The sequence below is a fragment of the Nannobrachium achirus genome (genome assembly GCF_963921795.1).
Source record: "Nannobrachium achirus genome assembly, chromosome: 16".
Classification (NCBI taxonomy): Eukaryota; Metazoa; Chordata; class Actinopteri; order Myctophiformes; family Myctophidae; genus Nannobrachium; species Nannobrachium achirus.
In genome coordinates this window covers 9,073,762-9,094,701 of record NC_137823.1, presented here as the reverse complement: position 1 = coordinate 9,094,701, position 20,940 = coordinate 9,073,762, and the positions used below count along the sequence as shown (strand labels likewise).

General features: G+C 40.9%; 1 protein-coding gene across 1 annotated transcript; it reads right to left on the bottom strand.

Annotated features, from left to right (window-relative positions):
• Positions 1-6,936: 6,936 nt before the first annotated feature.
• LOC308300772 (gap junction Cx32.7 protein-like) lies at positions 6,937-16,477 on the bottom strand (the record flags this gene model as incomplete). Its single annotated transcript, XM_080744673.1, has 6 exons — positions 6,937-7,143; positions 7,873-7,999; positions 8,459-8,565; positions 11,495-11,590; positions 14,927-15,139; positions 16,349-16,477. The coding sequence occupies 6 exons, from the start codon at positions 16,475-16,477 to the stop codon at positions 6,937-6,939; spliced, it is 879 nt and encodes a 292-aa protein (XP_080600799.1).
• Positions 16,478-20,940: the final 4,463 nt, after the last annotated feature.

Sequence of the window (20,940 nt, the reverse complement as noted above, 5' to 3'; positions counted from 1 at the left end):
ACAAAGACAACTGTTTATTTCCCAGAGAGGGACAGAGACTTTGCAGTTGATTTTTGCTGAGTGACTTTTTGTGTTAATAAATGCCCTGGCCACTTGCCAGCGGGGACTTGAAATCCTGTGTTTGTGTCACTGCACCCACAAAGCTCTCTCAACTAGTCCGAGCCTGTTACATTCTGTTCAGATTCACTTCACCTTTGTTCTGTTCGCAGGTCATTTTGGATATTTGGTTTAAAAAACAACACTAATATAAATTTTAACTTAGGGTTAGGGTTAGGTTAGGGAGTGAAGACTTCAATATATTGTCCTCGGCCAAGTCAATGCCTAAGATGCAGTATAGAGAATCGTGCTTTCGCCATCTTGTTTTTAAAAGAAGGAATGTTGCAATTTTAGAATGGGTTGGTTCCCCTGGTTCATAAAATCATACAGGTCATCTTTGTAATTTATGTCCTGAGACCATTTTTTTTACATGTTAATCACAGAAGAATCTTTAAGGCCAGTGAGTTTCAGGTGGAAAAATTTTAAACTTCTACATTTTTCTTTCAAATGAAAATGTAAAACAGGTCAAAATGACCCAAACAGAACTTAAGCGTAAATAAAGATTGGGGAAACAAACGGGAAGAACCAAAACAAAGCAACGCCGCTTCTTCTGCTTGTGTGGTTTCCGCCGAGACCGGATCAAACGGCCCGTTGTAAACAGGCTTTCCTCGGAGGTTAATTCATTCACAGTAACAGTTGCTTTCATTTTATCGTGTTTATTTTTACTAGCCCTTACCCGTTCAAAGATATGAGCTCCAAAATGATGTGCAGTGTGTGGGTTATGGGATGTGCACTGTGCATACAGTATATGAGGGATGGAAAGTAACTTTAACTGGTGCTTGCATGATAATATGTAGGAGCATCAATGTAAGAAATACCCGTTTCGTTTAATGGCTAACCCCCCCCCCCCCCACCCCCCCCCCCCCCCCCCAGCCCGCCCGCCCGCCCACCCGCCCACGCACACCCCCGCCTGCCTGCACACACACACACACACACACACACACACACACACACACACACACACACACACACACACAGAGAGAGAGCTGGTTAAACATGTTGCCTCATGCTAGATGCAGAATAGATGAGCCTCAAGCTAGATGCAGAATAGATAGTAGATACACCATAAAAATGCTAATATACAGCATACGATTTGTGAAAGTGACAAACGGGCTTCACAGTTATGTTAGGTGTGTTCATATGCTAATTGTGATGCGATTTCAGATCAATTGCTCCAGCCACTGAGGAGAAACGCTGTTTCAGACAGACAGACAGACACTCACTCAGACATTCGCAAAATTATTGCGACCGTCAGGGAGCAGTTTACTATGAAAACCTCCACCGGCCGTCCGTCCGTCCGTCCGTCCGTCCGTCCGTCCGTCCGTCCGTCCGTCCGTCACACGTCACACGTGACCATCAACAAACGTCACACCTTTGTTGATGTTTAAATCGAAGAGTCTTGGTCAAATACTTCTGTTGGTTTCTGCACTGATCATTTATACAATTCAGCTGTGTTTGCTCGTGTCATCATGATGAGGTCATAAATCAGCCATGCCCAAATATAGATTTTACGGGTTTACATGCTTACTCAGTTATTCGTTATGTGAAAGTCCTATGACGTCTATGATATCTGACATCATCATACATACATTCCCTTTTATGCCCATAAATGGAGATCCCCTCTGTAGAACCAGCCACTGACATCACTGTAATGTCAGGGGAACCAAATCCCTTTTATGCCCATATATGGAGATCCCTGTGATGCCAGGGGAACCAAATCCCTTTTATGCCCATATATGGAGATATGGAGATCCCCGTGTTGCCAGGGTAACCAAATCCATTTTATGCCCATATATGGAGATCCCTGTGATGCCAGGGGAACCAAATCCCTTTTACGCCCATATATGGAGATCCCTTATGTCATCAATATTAAGCCCATATCTGTGAATATCTTTGGGTACCAGATGTCTCCATATATGGTTAAATGGTCCGATATACATCACTGGCCAGAAGACCAAGAAATGGTGCAACCTCGCCCTTTGTTTTTCTCCCTTAGGCATCTTACTGGTAGGTAGTTTAATGAGGAATGCAGTATGGTGGTAGGTAGGTAGTTATGGCCTTTGATGTAAGATTTTCACTTTCTAGGATAACTATATTTGCTATTCCCAGATGATGCCCTTTTAGGGTACCCCTCATGCCCATATATGGAGATCCCCAGGCTTTACTAATTAACATAAGTTTTATGCCCATATATGGAGATCATTGTCCCAATGTCATCAGATATATGGGCATAAATGGACACAGGCAAACTAGATGGGCTGTATGGATATCCAGATGTGTGATGTAAGTGTTTTATTCCAAATGTGGCACCCCACAGACATATTTCCAGAAACAAAATCCCTTTCATGCCCATATATGGAGATTTCTGATGTCATCAATCCCAGGCCCTGTAAAAAACATGGTTGCTATGGTAAACAGTTGGTTGCTAGGGTAAACAGTTGGTTGCTAGGGTAAGAAAACATGGTTGCTATGGTAAACAATTGGTTGCTAGGGTAAACAGTTGGTTGCTAGGGTAAAAAAAACATGGTTGCTGTGGTAAAAAGTTGGTTGCTAGGGTAAACAGTTGGTTGCTAAGGTAAAAAACATGGTTGCTATGGTAAACAGTTGGTTAGTAGGGTAAACCTTCAATGATTTTGACATCTTGTTACTAATCTGTCGGTAGATAATGCCGGTCTTATATAAGGGTCATTTGTGTACGGTGTGATGTCATACTGATGTCAGCAGTGTGACAGGAGATAAGCGACCAACGGTCGCTTATCTCCCGATTAGGGAGTCTTACTGGTAGTTGCGACCGTCAGGGAGCAGTTTACTATGAAAACCCCCACAGGCCGTCCGTCCGTCCGTCCGTCCGTCCGTCCGTCCGTCACACCTTTGTGACCATCAACAAACGTCACACCTTTGTTGATGTTTAAATCGAAGAGTCTTGGTCAAATACTTCTGTTGGTTTCTGCACTGATCATTTATACAATTCAGCTGTGTTTGCTCGTGTCATCATGATGAGGTCATAAATCAGCCATGCCCAAATATAGATTTTACGGGTTTACATGCTTACTCAGTTATTCGTTATGTGAAAGTCCTATGACGTCTATGATATCTGACATCATCATACATACATTCCCTTTTATGCCCATAAATGGAGATCCCCTCTGTAGAACCAGCCACTGACATCACTGTAATGTCAGGGGAACCAAATCCCTTTTATGCCCATATATGGAGATCCCTGTGATGCCAGGGGAACCAAATCCCTTTTATGCCCATATATGGAGATATGGAGATCCCCGTGTTGCCAGGGTAACCAAATCCATTTTATGCCCATATATGGAGATCCCTGTGATGCCAGGGGAACCAAATCCCTTTTACGCCCATATATGGAGATCCCTTATGTCATCAATATTAAGCCCATATCTGTGAATATCTTTGGGTACCAGATGTCTCCATATATGGTTAAATGGTCCGATATACATCACTGGCCAGAAGACCAAGAAATGGTGCAACCTCGCCCTTTGTTTTTCTCCCTTAGGCATCTTACTGGTAGGTAGTTTAATGAGGAATGCAGTATGGTGGTAGGTAGGTAGTTATGGCCTTTGATGTAAGATTTTCACTTTCTAGGATAACTATATTTGCTATTCCCAGATGATGCCCTTTTAGGGTACCCCTCATGCCCATATATGGAGATCCCCAGGCTTTACTAATTAACATAAGTTTTATGCCCATATATGGAGATCATTGTCCCAATGTCATCAGATATATGGGCATAAATGGACACAGGCAAACTAGATGGGCTGTATGGATATCCAGATGTGTGATGTAAGTGTTTTATTCCAAATGTGGCACCCCACAGACATATTTCCAGAAACAAAATCCCTTTCATGCCCATATATGGAGATTTCTGATGTCATCAATCCCAGGCCCTGTAAAAAACATGGTTGCTATGGTAAACAGTTGGTTGCTAGGGTAAACAGTTGGTTGCTAGGGTAAGAAAACATGGTTGCTATGGTAAACAATTGGTTGCTAGGGTAAACAGTTGGTTGCTAGGGTAAAAAAAACATGGTTGCTGTGGTAAAAAGTTGGTTGCTAGGGTAAACAGTTGGTTGCTAAGGTAAAAAACATGGTTGCTATGGTAAACAGTTGGTTAGTAGGGTAAACCTTCAATGATTTTGACATCTTGTTACTAATCTGTCGGTAGATAATGCCGGTCTTATATAAGGGTCATTTGTGTACGGTGTGATGTCATACTGATGTCAGCAGTGTGACAGGAGATAAGCGACCAACGGTCGCTTATCTCCCGATTAGGGAGTCTTACTGGTAGTTGCGACCGTCAGGGAGCAGTTTACTATGAAAACCCCCACAGGCCGTCCGTCCGTCCGTCCGTCCGTCCGTCCGTCCGTCCGTCACACCTTTGTGACCATCAACAAACGTCACACCTTTGTTGATGTTTAAATCGAAGAGTCTTGGTCAAATACTTCTGTTGGTTTCTGCACTGATCATTTATACAATTCAGCTGTGTTTGCTCGTGTCATCATGATGAGGTCATAAATCAGCCATGCCCAAATATAGATTTTACGGGTTTACATGCTTACTCAGTTATTCGTTATGTGAAAGTCCTATGACGTCTATGATATCTGACATCATCATACATACATTCCCTTTTATGCCCATAAATGGAGATCCCCTCTGTAGAACCAGCCACTGACATCACTGTAATGTCAGGGGAACCAAATCCCTTTTATGCCCATATATGGAGATCCCTGTGATGCCAGGGGAACCAAATCCCTTTTATGCCCATATATGGAGATATGGAGATCCCCGTGTTGCCAGGGTAACCAAATCCATTTTATGCCCATATATGGAGATCCCTGTGATGCCAGGGGAACCAAATCCCTTTTACGCCCATATATGGAGATCCCTTATGTCATCAATATTAAGCCCATATCTGTGAATATCTTTGGGTACCAGATGTCTCCATATATGGTTAAATGGTCCGATATACATCACTGGCCAGAAGACCAAGAAATGGTGCAACCTCGCCCTTTGTTTTTCTCCCTATAGGCATCTTACTGGTAGGTAGTTTAATGAGGAATGCAGTATGGTGGTAGGTAGGTAGTTATGGCCTTTGATGTAAGATTTTCACTTTCTAGGATAACTATATTTGCTATTCCCAGATGATGCCCTTTTAGGGTACCCCTCATGCCCATATATGGAGATCCCCAGGCTTTACTAATTAACATAGGTTTTATGCCCATATATGGAGATCATTGTCCCAATGTCATCAGATATATGGGCATAAATGGACACAGGCAAACTAGATGGGCTGTATGGATATCCAGATGTGTGATGTAAGTGTTTTATTCCAAATGTGGCACCCCACAGACATATTTCCAGAAACAAAATCCCTTTCATGCCCATATATGGAGATTTCTGATGTCATCAATCCCAGGCCCTGTAAAAAACATGGTTGCTATGGTATGAGCAACTTATGTCTCCATATATGGAGATTCAACTTCAATGAGTAACCATGGCAAACTGTCAACTGCCCGTATGTCTTGATAATTGGTAAAACAAACTTTTGGCCTATTTGTGGAGATAAGCGACCAACGGTCGCTTATCTCCCGATTAGGGAGTCTTACTGGTATACAGCATACGATTTGTGAAAGTGACAAACGGGCTTCACAGTTATGTTAGGTGTGTTCATATGCTAATTGTGATGCGATTTCAGATCAATTGCTCCAGCCACTGAGGAGAAACGCTGTTTCAGACAGACAGACAGACACTCACTCAGACATTCGCAAAATTATAGTATAGATAGCCCTTACCCGTTCAAAGATATGAGCTCCGAAATGATGTGCAGTGTGTGGATTATGGGATGTGCACTGTGCACACAGTATATGAGGGATGGAAAGTAATACCCGTTCCATTTAACGGCTACAGAGATACTGTGTACCGATCTGCATGATTTTGGACAACATCTGTAACAGGGCCAGAACCACCCCCCCCCCCCCGCCCGCCCGCCCGCCTGCCCGCCTGCACACACACACACTCCCCCCCCCCCCCCCCCCCCCCCGTGTGTGTGTGTGTGTGTGGGTTTGTGTGTGATTGTGCATGGCCTGAACAACAGCGCCCCTCCCTTAACATGTGTGGTCACAAAAGGTACTGTAGGCTACATAGATATAGATACACCATAAAAATGCAATTATACAGCATACGATTTGTGAAAGTGACAAACGGGCTTCACAGTTATGTCAGGTGTGTTCATATGCTGATGGTGATGCGATTTCAGATCAATTGCTCCAGCCACTGAGGAGAAACGCGGTTTCAGACAGACACTCAGACAGACAGACATTCGGAAAATTATATGTTAGATATGGGCCAACTTACAGATCAGCATCTTCACACATACAGTCTGTCAATGTGTTATCGTTAAACACACAATGTTTGATCCAAAAACATTTCACCTTTGACCATTATTCTATGATTTATCTATTGAAAAAATAGCAGATATACAAGCTATGAGCTTGTAATTATGCATTTTCTTTTTTTGAAAAATCAGAACGAGAACATTTCTGCAAGTCTTTGAATATTTTTGACCAGATTCTAAATCAGGGGTTCTCAAACTTTTTCATGTCAAGGACCCCCAAAATTACATGTATTTGGCCACGGAGCCCTCAGTTCCAGGGACCACCCAGAAGCAAATATTTGAGTTAGAAATGTTCTCTTTAAAAATAGATATATTCAAATTTTGCACTAAGTTTTTTTATTTTTATTTTTATATTAAAGCATAACATAATATGCAATGTTTGATCAATAAACAACATTTGATGGTTAAACGTTTGACCTTTGACCTCAGATATGCACCTCCCCCCCGGTGCTCTCCCAGTGGACGCTCTTCTCCTCCGGCTGACCCCTGACCTCCGGCTGACCTTTGACCCCAGCGTGGTAGCGCTGCAGGTCCATCTCCAGGTTGATCCAGTTCTGGAACTTATGATCCCTGTCCTGGAAGGGGCGGAGCCTGTCCTGGAGGGGCGGGGTCACCGGGGTCACCGTGTAGTCCTGTTGGGGGAGGGGAAAAACATTGTTTTTACAACAAGGGTTCATATTTTAGATTGTAATTAGAGAAAAGAAAAGATAAGAGTTAAATTGCTTTCTATAATTGTAGTGATTCTAAAGCTAGCCTTACACCTCACAACTCTGAAAAGATTTCTCAGTCGTAATAAAATCAAGACGAGTCGCGGCATTACTCAATCGTTAAGTGTGAGGTAGTGGTCCGACTCGATTTTTACCCCGACTTGAGACCAAAACAGATCGCTTTGAGCCAAAACAAAAGCCATTCATTCTCCAAGACGCTGAGCTGCCAGCCTGGTCGACTCGGCACTAGTAGCTGTTGGTACGGCTAACAGCCCTTTATTTCACCTAGCCAGAGGAAAAGAACACATGGCTATAATAGGCCTATTTCAGCAAATAAAAGGACATCTTGAACCAGTCATTATAGAATCTTTAGAGGCATCTCACATCTAACAACTGAAATCTTTGGAAAGTCTTTTTCAAATCTTATAGTGTGAGAGGGTAGTCTTTTAGAAATTGTTCCAAATATTTCCAAAATCTTTTCAAAGTTGTTAGATGTAAGAGGGCCTTCCTTAACCCCCAGGTTGGGGGCATGCATGCATGCAAGTGCATTGCTAAATAATTTAGTAAATATGTCTTTTTAGACACAATAAGCCCATTCCCAAGATGCAGCACGATCTCTCATGGGCAGATGTGACTTACGGGGACGCACCTTACCTGTCTCTGGGCGGAGCAGAGCCTGACGGCGCGCACACTGAGGTAGCAGAGCTCCGCCCCGCTGAGGAGGAGAGACACACCCGCTGCCACCAGCATGAACCAGATGAACACTGACTTCTCTGTAGGCCTGAGAACACATTAGAACCAGATAAACACCTGAGAACAACATTACAACCAGATGAACACCGTTCTCTGTAGGCCTGGGAACACAATGTCATTACAACCAGATGAACACTGACTTCTCTGTAGGTTTTAAGACACAATGTCATTAGAACCTGACTTCTCTGTAGTTCTGAAAGCACAATTAATGTTATTAGAGTTAAAAAATATAAATAAATAAAATGGCTTAACAAAAAACTATGACCAAATGAAACTGTACTGTATCTATAAACTGTACTAAAACTAACTAGAATCATAGAGTAAATGTCCTTGATTTGAAATGTGTGTAATTAATGTAATCGTGTGATCAATCATTTAAATATGTGTAATTCATGTAATTTGATCAGTCATTTAGTTTACCCACCCAGACAGGAAGTGTACCCACCCAGACAGGAAGTGTACCCACCCAGACAGGAAGTGTACCCACCTGGACAGGAAACAGTCCACCTGGTGAGGACAGGGGGAGTGGTCACAGATGTAGCGATGTTGGAGAGTGAATCCAAACAGCAAGTACTGTCCTACGATGAATCCTACCTGTTATAAATATATTATAATATTATAATATTATAGTACTGTCCTACGATGAATCCTACCTGTTATAAATATATTATAATATTATAATATTATAGTACTGTCCTACAATGGATCCTACCTGTTATAAATATATTATAATATTATAGTACTGTCCTACGATGAATCCTACCTGTTATAAACATATTATAATATTATAATAGTACTGTCCTACGATGAATCCTACCTGTAATAAACATATTATAATATTATAATAGTACTGTCCTACGATGAATCCTACCTGTAATAAACATATTATAATATTATAATAGTACTGTCCTACGATGAATCCTACCTGTAATAAACATATTATAATATTATAATAGTACTGTCCTACGATGAATCCTACCTGTAATAAACATATTATAATATTATAATAGTACTGTCCTACGATGAATCCTACCTGTAATAAACATATTATAATATTATAATAGTACTGTCCTACGATGAATCCTACCTGTTATAAATATATTATAATATTATAATATTATAGTACTGTCCTACGATGAATCCTACCTGTTATAAATATATTATAATATTATAATATTATAGTACTGTCCTACAATGGATCCTACCTGTTATAAATATATTATAATATTATAGTACTGTCCTACGATGAATCCTACCTGTTATAAACATATTATAATATTATAATAGTACTGTCCTACGATGAATCCTACCTGTAATAAACATATTATAATATTATAATAGTACTGTCCTACGATGAATCCTACCTGTAATAAACATATTATAATATTATAATAGTACTGTCCTACGATGAATCCTACCTGTAATAAACATATTATAATATTATAATAGTACTGTCCTACGATGAATCCTACCTGTAATAAACATATTATAATATTATAATAGTACTGTCCTACGATGAATCCTACCTGTAATAAACATATTATAATATTATAATAGTACTGTCCTACGATGAATCCTACCTGTTATAAATATATTATAATATTATAGTACTGTCCTACGATGAATCCTACCTGTTATAAACATATTATAATATTATAATAGTACTGTCCTACGATGAATCCTACCTGTAATAAACATATTATAATATTATAATAGTACTGTCCTACGATGAATCCTACCTGTAATAAACATATTATAATATTATAATAGTACTGTCCTACGATGAATCCTACCTGTAATAAACATATTATAATATTATAATAGTACTGTCCTACGATGAATCCTACCTGTAATAAACATATTATAATATTATAATAGTACTGTCCTACGATGAATCCTACCTGTAATAAACATATTATAATATTATAATAGTACTGTCCTACGATGAATCCTACCTGTTATAAACATATTATAATATAATATTATTGTCCTACGATGAATCCTACCTGTAATAAACATATTATAATAGTACTGTCCTACCATGAATCCTACCTGTAATAAACATATTATAATATTATAATAGTACTGTCCTACGATGAATCCTACATGTTATAAACATATTATAATATTATAATAATACTGTCCTACCACGAATCCTACCTGTAATAAGCATATCATATAATAATATTATAATATACTGTCCTGTGATGAATCCTACCTTAAACATTATATAAAATATTATAATCATATGTAAGGGTTAACATCTGGCTGCGCGGTCGGTCGTTATCGAGAAATAAAGTCCCTGATCAGCCTGAAGAGACTTTATTTCTAGATAACGACCGTGCAGCCAGATGTTATCCCGCTTATTAGACGGCTACTCAATAAAATGTATAATTTGACTCAAAGCTAAAAAGTATTTCCTTGCTGTGCTGATCAAACGAATCCATGTTCTGATATACTGCGTCGTCTATTTCTCGCCTTAAACATTTTTCAAAACACTCTTGAGTAGTTGTAAATGACACTGTGTGTTTGTTTACATGGCTGACACATGTTGGATACGGCACTAAATCCACGCAGTGCAGCCTGAGTGCAGCAGGTGCTCTGAGCCGTTGATTAGACAGCGGTCTGTTATAGAGCGGAGCGGTCACATGGAGATGTTTATAATTCACTGCTGATTTCAGTGGTCCAGTAGGCCTACCTCCAGTAGGATCTTAGCCAGGACGTGCAGAGTGTAATGGTCCATATATCAGATAGTAGACCTATAAATACCTCCAGTAGGATCTATAGATCAGTGGTAAAGTAGGTTCAAGGGGAAGACCACCCATTTTCAAAACTGAACTATGACATTAATATCCCTTAGAGGAGTTGTGTGGAAATAATTAAAAAAAAAGTTCCCCCTCTTCTGTGTTGCCTAGAACTGGAGGATTGATTTTGGGGTTTCTATTGTAAAGTACAACAGTGTGATGTCATCACATTGTGATTTGCAATACAAACCCCAAAATCAATCCTCCAGTTCTAGGCAACACAGAAGAGGGGGAACCTTTTTTTTAATGTCCACACAACTCCTCTAAGGCAGGGGTTCCCAAACTTTTTTGTCTCAGGGCACCCCATAAATATATATGTTTTAAATCCGAGGCACCCCTACATTATAATTTCACTCCCAGCACCTTATTTTATAGCACATATTGTTGTTGTCGGGTGGAAACCTTGTATGTCCAAAACCGTTCATTTTGTATTTATCATCTAAAAAATGTACTAAACTAGTGAAAACAGCAGATCTACAAGCACAAAACGCCTCGCATCGTGAGGCGTTGTGTGCTTGTAGTTTTGTGCGACAGTCTTGTATGATGAAGCAGGGCTTTTGCTTTACCAGTCAGTTCTAACATTTTGGTTAGAACTGACTGAAAATAACTTTGTACTTCAAGTTTAAAATTATACTAAATATTTTTTCAAGTGTCCAAATATCGCGGCACCCTCTTTGAAAACCCCTGGTCTATAGATCAGATAGTAGATCTATAAATACCTCCAGTAGGATCTTTGCGAGGACGTGCAAGGCGTAGGAACGCAGCAGACGTCCCTTCAGGCTGATCTTTCCCTCGTCAGAGCTGTACTTAGGAACCTACAAAGGATAACCTACGTTATTATACCAGTAAGACTCCCTAATCGGGAGATAAGCGACCGTTGGTCGCTTATCTCCACAATCTGTCGGTAGATAATGCCGGTCTTATATAAGGGTCATTTGTGTACGGTGTGATGTCATACTGATGTCAGCAGTGTGATGTCATACTGATGTCAGCAGCTATGTCTCTATATATGGAGTTATATGTTGTTCGTGTCCAAATATGGGGCTTGTGAGGTCAGACTTAGTGAGATTCGTCGGTTATCTCCATATATGGAGGGATGTAGGGTAAAAAACATGGTTGCTATGGTAAACAGTTGGTTGCTAAGGTAAAAAAAAACATGGTTGCTATGGTAAACAGTTGGTTGCTAGGGTAAAAAAATGGTTGCTATGGTAAACAGTTGGTTGCTAGGGTAAAAAAAACATGGTTGCTATGGTAAACAGTTGGTTGCTAGGGTAAACAGTTGGTTGCTAGGGTAAAACCATGGTTGCTAAGGTGGTTGCTAACGTACACTAACAGACCAGCAACAACAGACTGTTGCCACAGCAACGTACACAAAGGTTTGTGTACACATGTGGTGTGATGTCATACTGATGCGGAGATATGAGCAGGGCAAAGGTGTGACGTGTGACGTGTGACCGACCGACCGACCGACGGACGGCCGGTGGAGGTTTTGATACTAAACTGCGACCTACGGTCGCAATAACCTACATTAGACCTGTACTTAGGAACATACATCATAACAACATTATAGAGAAGGGAGAGACAACAGTTAGTAGACATGGAACATTGTCCTCAGCCCTGCACTCTCCTGCGGAGTCCCACAAGGGAGCATACTCAGCCCACTTTTATTTTCTCTTCTTCCCAGATAAGTCTTGCCCCATGCAAGATCTCACTATTTCCATAGATAACGCATTGGTGACTTCGGTTCCAACTGCTAGAAACCTTGGTGTATTACTGGACAGCCAGCTATCATTCAAGGCACACATTGCATCAGTCACCCGGTCCTGTTGGTTCACACTCTATAACATCCGTAGAATCAGACCCTTCCTCAGCCAGGAGTCAGCCCAGCTCCTCATCCAGACATCTGTCATATCAAAACTTGACTATTGTAACTCTCTCCTCACTGGCCTCCCAGCATGTGCACTTAAACCTCTCCAACTGATCCAAAATGTCGCGGCACGACTGATCTTCAACCAACCAAAATTCTCACATGTCTTCCTCCTTCTCCACTCCCTCCACTGGCTCCCGGTTGCGGCCCGCACTGAATACAAAACACTGATGCTGACCTTCAAAGCAGCCAATGGTATGGCACCTCTGTACCTACAAAGCCTGGAGTACCTCCAAACAGGGAGGCCGTCACTTATTTGGGGTGGATATTAGACAACACATTATCAGGAGAGAATATGGCACTGAAACTCATAGCGGAAGTAAATCAAAAAATGAAATTCCTTGCTACTCAGTTGAGGAGCCCTAAGAAATACTAGCGTCAGCACTAGTTCAAAGTCATTTCAACTATTAAAATACTAGCATCATTACTAGTTATATGTCATTCTAACTATGAAAATGCTATCGTCAGCACTAGTTCAATGTCATTTCCACTATGCCTGCAATTCCCGGTACTCCATGCACCCCTAATGTCCTCAAAACAAAGTTACAGACCAAACAAAATGATTAGATGAATCCTTAGACTCCATCCCAGAACCCATCTTCTCCCTGCACATTCTCGTGTAGCCTAAAGTGGCTTTGAGTCGAGGAGAGAGTATCGCACGAGAAAATGTGTATGGTTCACAGAACGGTGAACAATGAGGTACCCAAGTATCTATTAGGGATGGGACGATATGAAAGTTTCATATATCACGATTATTGGGACAAAAGAAATCGCGATTTTTGATATTATCGCGATAATCTAAATCCATTATTCTGGGGCAGAACATTGTCCAAAAAATTGCAATAATTTGTTTCGTGCAAAACAAATGCTTGCAATGGATTCAGAATCATTGAAAACCCCCTAGTTTGACCCCTCACATGCTACTTAAAGCATTTATTTTGCTGTGTTTTATCCTGTAGGCCTATAGTTAATTTAATAATGGGACTCCAACTTTCAGCAGCTGTCAAGGATTGTCCTAGGCCTAGGGAAACTGAATTTCAGTCTTTGTGAGATGTGTTACTAGACACCTTTACAAACACATTAGCGATGAAATGTTTTGGTAAGGAATTTATTCCAGGATTTGACACTATTTCTGAAGATATCCCCTGACCATTTGGCTATTTGTCTGCACGTGTTTTCACATGCTAAAAGGAAGTCAATCAATCAAAAAATAAAAAAACGTACAAATTTACAATAGCCTATCATAACAACATTAGAACAGGACTCATAGGAACCTTGTATCCACAACGCAGGAGTATGTTGGTGTGGTCGTCCATGGCCTGCTGCTGCTTCATCTTCATCTGGTCCTGCTGCTAGGGGTGTAACCATACATTCAACAACGATACAATATGCATCACGATACATGGGTGACGATACGATACATGGACGATATTGGTTCATTCATGGCGATACGATAAGATTTGATTCAATGATTTAAAATCCATAATAGTAACTATTTAGCAAAGATTAAATCTGTGTGAAACGTGTCAATAGTGCATGTTTTTAAGGGAAAATCTATTATTATGGATATAAATAAGTAAACACTGTCTTCTTCTTTCGTGTATCATCATCTTCTTTCGTGTATCATCATCCTTGATGATTGGTCAATGACGTTTTATTTCTTAAGATTTTTTTTAAAGATTTCTTGTTACTTAGAGGAGGCCATGGGGCTGGCACATTTATCGATAGACCAAGAGTAGCTATATGGAATGGAATTAGTAAAAAAAAAAGTAATTAAACCCCTCTTTTTTTATTTGAGTGAGTTACTAGGGCCCAAGGTGGAGGGGCCTCGCTGCCGCGCTGCAAGCTTGTAGATCTGCAATTTTTGAAAAGTCATGAAAGTGTGTGCAAATCTTTGAATATATATATTTTTGTATTTAGAAGACATTTATCGAGTTATGTAAAACATATTCAAAGACTTGCACAACTTTTCAAGATTTTTCAAAAATAGCAGATCTACAAGGTCACAGTGCGGCACTCGGTGCCACACTGTGAGCTTGTATATCTGCTATATTTTTCAATAAAGCACAAAATAATGCATAATAATGTGTTCCAAGTCTAAATGGGTTAAACCCCCTCCCCCTATGAAGAACATTCATGGGGGGCCCGCAGTGAATCCTTGTACCCAGGGCCCAGGATTTGGTGTGACAACCCTGCCCTACCGTATGGTTACACCCCTACCTACCTGCTGCTGCTTCATCTTCCTCCTCATCCTCTTCTCTTGGTGGATGACGTGCATGACGTGGCCCAGGTACACCAGGGTGGGCGTGGCCACCGACAGGATCTGCAGCGTCCAGAAGCGCACGTGGGAGATGGGGAAGGCTCGGTCGTAGCACACGTTCTCACAGCCAGGCTGCTGCGTGTTGCACACAAAGTCTGACTGCTCGTCTCCCCACACCTAGAGAGAGAGAGAGAGAGAGAGAGAGAGAGAGAGAGAGAGAGAGAGAGAGAGAGAGAGAGAGAGAGAGAGATTTGACAGTATACTGTGGCATATTACCTAAGCACAATAACTGTAAGACTCCCTAATCGGGAGACAAGCGACAGTCATGTCGCATACACAAACTTTAGAAGGCAACCGTGTGTATGCAAAGTGTGGCATGGATAGGGGCAATGGTGCCGGAGATATGAGTAGGGGAAAAGTGTGACGTGACATGACGGACAAACTGACAGACTGACAGACAGCCGGTAGAGCTTTTCATTGTAACTTGCGACCTAACGGTCGCAATAAAAAACCTGAGAAAGACAATGTACAGACTGAGTGGTTTGGCGATAGAGACACAATGTAAAAAAAACACAAACATTAGGGAGGAGTTCTTCCCAAAAATGGACATAATTTGCCCAGAATTCAGAACTATGACAGAAAGGGAGAAATTGACACTCCTTTTGGGAGAACAGAAAGAATGTGCAGTTTTAGCTGCAAAATATGTCAATTCCAGTAGGACACATTATACTGTATACCATGTTTTACTGTACCGTACTGTCTCCTTTGTTTATGCACTGTAATTTCATTGATTTGTATTATGTTATTTGTTGTTTATTGTCTTTGTGCTTTGACAAAATGTCATGCCAATAAAGACTATTGAATTGAATTGAATTGAGAGACAAAGTCTAACTGCTAACCTTTTAATTTAACCCATTTAGGCGTTGAACTATTGAATGTTTTAACTATTGAAAAATAGCATAATTATATACAAGCTCAAGCTATATTTTAATAGCATAATTATATACAAGCTATACAAACTTTTTCATGTCAAGGATATGTCATATCCTTGACATGAAAAAGTTTGTGAACCACTGATTTAGAAGAAGGATTTAGGTTTATAAAATCTAACCCTAAGCTATAGAGACAGAGAGAGCCTGCTAAACTTTTTTAACTTTTAAAGCTAATAAACACTGTGGAGCATCAGCTGTTGTGCGGACTTCCATTCTTTTTAATCCTATGTGGACCTGAGCCCAGCACCAGCACTTGGATGTGTGCATCACCTTTGTTCCTTTAACTGTGTTTTAGAATCAACCTCATGTCTAAATGCAGTGGTAATAATATAAGATGTATTTAACATAGATTTGAAGTATTTACATTTAACATAAAAAGAAAGTCAAAACCTACCTTCTCAGCCCCGGCTCCCAGAACCAGGATACGGAACACAAACAGAACGGTGAGCCAGACCTTCCCGATGACCGTAGAATGAGTCTGGACCTTGTCCAGCAGACGACCCAGCAGATCCCATTCACCCATGTCTATAGAAACACAATGACCGTAGAATGAGAGCAGTGGTTCTCAACCTTTTTTATATTAACCACTTGAAACCCAGCGTCCATATTCAGAGAACTTATAGCCAAAAATAGCAGATCTACAAGCTCACAGCGCCTCACGCTGCGAGGCGTTGTGAGCTTGTAGATCAGCTATTTTCGGAAAAGAGGTTTATTGTGGAGGGGGGAAAAAAGAGCAGACCAAGTACAGAGTGCAAGCAAGGTGAACTATAAGTATTGATGGTTCAAGTGGATAAATATCTGAATGAATCCAAAATACAATGATGATTTTGCTGTCAAACAATGAAACTATATGGAATCTCTGAAAAGCTTGTGGGGGTCCCTGCTTCATCTCTCTCTCAACTAAGGGGTCCTTTTGATGCAGCCTGATGGTATTTTTCTTTACTTTACTCATCCTATTGAAAAGGTCTTAGAGTCATTAAAATGTGTGTGTGTGTGTGTGTGTGTGTGTGTGTGTGTGTGTGTGTGTGTGTGTGTGTGTGTGTGTGTGTGTGTGTGTGTGTGTGTGTGTGTGTGTGTGTGTTATTGTTTTTTCTAGATTGACATTCCTATGCATTTGTTATATTGTTGTTAATGTACTGGCATATTATCTTGCTTATTATAGTGATGTATTACCCTTGCTTATTGTACAGTAAGTCGCTTTGGATTAAAAGCGTCTGCTAAATGCCTAAACTCTAAACTCTAAACTGTGTGTGCGTGTGTGTGTGCGTGCGTGCGTGTGTGGGTGGGTGTGTTCTGGGAACCAAGGTCTTCACCTCTGACATAAAAAAGCTGAGGAAGGTGTTTGGGTTGTTGTTCTGATCTGCCTGAAGAATGAAGAACTCAGTGACTTTTATCAGGTCTTTGTTTTGCACACCGACTGCTAAAGTCACTCATTGGTAAATGTAAACACTAGATTTTCAGGCCTCTATCCGGCCTTCAAACCCAGGCCTATTTTGTGCTGGTACAGAGCAATGGTGACAGTGACTTAAGGTGGCCTTTCACTAGCAGACAATCGAGGCATTGAAATCATGTAGTATAGGTCACCGTATATGGTGTGTGCGTTGGCTCTTTAGCTGACTGGTTAGCGCACATGCCTGGGATATGGGGGACCCGGGTTCACCTCCCGGCCACGGCTACATTATCACACACTACAGGTCAGGATAAGGTGTGTGTGTGTGTGTGTGTGTGTGTGTGTGTGTGTGTGTGTGTGAGAGAGAGAGGGAGATCAGATCTCTCGGTCAGAAACTATGTTGGTCAGATTGAGGCCATGGCTACACGGAGCTGGATTTTTCATATATCCCGGTTTTTCAGATATCCACATACCTGTAGAAAAATATCTAGGTCCACACGACAAAGATATCTAGGTCTAACAAGCACACACACAGTAAAGTCGTCAGAGATATCCGGGTTCCCTGTCTACACGGATCCAGTGAATCGGATATTTTTCAATCTCTCCACTTATTTATCCGGATTCAAATATATCCAGTTTCGCGGCCGAAATATCCAGCTTCGTGTGGCTGCAAGCCCCAACAGCACCAAAAAATGTCTAGATTCAGAAATATCCAGCTTCATGTAGCCGGCACCTAAGATCAGCAGTCTGGACCCAAGCGCACGTGCACGCGCGCGCATGTGTGCGTGTGTGTTGATGTGTGCGAGCATGTGCGTGTGTTTTTAAGTCCAAGTTAAAAGCCTATTTATTCATTTAACATTGCTCACTCCACCCCATGATTTATATACTGTTTTCTTATTTTAAGGGTTATGTAATATATTTTTAATTATATTGTTTTGTATGTATTCTGAAAGTGCAATGTTGCACTGTGAATGTATTTGTTTTTATTCTTATTCCATGTATGCCCCCCCCCCCCCCCAACACAGTGGTGTCAGTTCAGAAAAAGCTAAGGTATGGCAACATGACTGGTGTCCTGCATTCGCGCGCGTTCAACAGGCATGATACTGTATATTTATTTTACGAAGTACATTTAATTTTGGGCTGGATATGGCAGCCTGGAACGGTTGTTCAAATGCAGTAATTGGCATGTTAGTAAACGCGCCACAATTAACAATAATGAATTGCACCTGTGCAGCTGACCTGCAGAACCTGGGAATATACCATTCTGTCAAGATGGGGAGAATACAAGTGTGGAGAATATAATTATAAAACCTTGTTGAAGTGACCATTTTGTTAAAGCTATAGAACTTTTTTAATAAAACAAATCTTAAAATTGGCCTAACTATTAAATCGCTTAAGTTTTAGAACACCCACTCTTGTTAATTTCAGCACCAAAAGCCTTTTCCTTATATGTGTTCTACTGAGCCTGTGTGGCCGTGACCGGGACTGTTTTTCCCAGCAAAATTACGTCATCTGACATCATTCTGTACACGTGTCTCCATACCGGCCAATCACAGCCCAGATCATACACTGCCGGCCAATCACAGCGGATCTTCAGGAAGTCTTGATTCAACAGCAGTGTTGTTTACGCTGGTCTAGGAGTCTAGACTGTAACTCCCCAACGCCGGTCCGCAGAGGGACACGAGAGACCTCTACGGATGCGTTGCGAGGCGGGCGAGGTGGACGCGGTGGTCTGAAGGCCCGGTCCGCGGCGAAAAACGGGACCGCGGTTTGCTGTACCACTACTGACCACTAGTTGAGCAACTTACAAAGTATAGCTTTAAATGTCACATTTGTAGTTATTTTACTGTAATTTAACAACATAATAACCAGCACAGATAGACAAAGAGACATTCATGGATTCATGGATTTATATTTAAAAGTAACTTTTATTTTCCCCCCTGGACCCAGGGTATGGCAGCCGCATGTTGACGCCCCTGCCCCAACGAGGCACGCAGAACTTTCTCATGAACAGCCAATGTTGTCAGGTTGTTTAGTGTTTCAGGGAACGCTCTGTCTGTGTAAACTCTAGTCAGATCTGTGGTTCTCAACGTGGGGTCCAGGGACCTCCCAGGGGTCCTTGAGGGGGTTCCAGGGGGTCCCCCCAGCCTCATTCCCACCGGACGTGATAGAGATAACGGACACCTCTTGTGTCACCTGGGGGGACAGGGCTTTTGCGGCCAGGGCACCTCTGCTCTGGAACGCCCCGCACTTGGATCTTAGGCTAGCAGAGTCAGTGTCCTCTTTTAAATCGCTTTTAACCCATTTAGGTGTTTCTGCTATTTTTGAAAAAGTCGTGAAAATGTGTGCAAATCTTTGAATATATGTATTTTCAACGCGAACATTTGTAACTCAAACTTCTGGGTGGTCCCTGGAACTAAAGATTTTGTGATGGGGGTCCGTGGCCAAATTAAAATACATCTCTCAAGAACAGACTAACTGAGCTCCAGTTAAGTGAAAAGGACCTTTTCTTTTACGATGGCGAGCCAGATTACAACTTCTGTACCTGAACTGTACTGTCCTGTGCTTTTCTTATGAGAACTGATAATAAAGTATTCAATCAATCAATCAATCAATCAATCAATCAATCAACCAATCAATATTATATTTTTGGATATTCAAAAAAATCGCAGATCTACAAGCTCTCAACGTGTCGCAATGATACACGTGATTTTGTAGATTTGCAATATTTTCGAACCTAAGTTTGAGAACCACTGAGGATAAGAAACATAACCTTAGAAGGATTTAGAAGACATTTTGTAGAATAGTTCTTAATAGAGAACTCACCAACAGACTGTCGTGTCTTCAGAAGCTGCAGAGTTGAAGGCCGGACAGTAAGTGTTGGATGTGAACAGACACACACAGAGATAGACAGACAGACAGACAGACAGAGAGAGACAGAGACAGAGAAGTCTGTTTCCTTATCAAAGATCCTTCAATGAATCTTACACTGTCTGTGACGCTCTGTGTTGCTGCTGCTGCTGACTGACTCAATAGGCCGGAGAGGTTCTAAAACATGTTTTATCTCCTGTAAATAAACCTTTTCATCCACAACACGTCCCTGAAATACACTGTTATTTTACACTACCTAACATTTGTGTGAAATATGTCAATCTTGCCCGGTAGATAAAGTTAAAGGAGTAGTTCACTTCCAAAATGACTATTTTTTTCTATTGATTACTCACGCCATGGAGACTTGAGTTCAATAAACAAAAATATTTTTTGTTGCATTCCTAAGACAATAATTTGATTACAATAAATGATCCCACAAATCCGTTTGGGTCCCCATCAGGAATCAATGGGGGTAAATGTACTATAATCATTTTTCTTTTAAGTAATCAATAGAAACAAAGTCATTTTTGGGTTGAACTACTCCTTTAATGTGACGAGGATAATTTGAGAGAATATCTGTTTCCTTTATTAGGACTACAGATTGGGAATAACTTTTATACTTGACGTTTAACCCCAACATCTCTATAGAGGGTATGCACGTCCACTGGGACCCAACCCCCTAATCTAGACTGAGTGGCAAAACATTGAGCAGCATGGAGCATTGG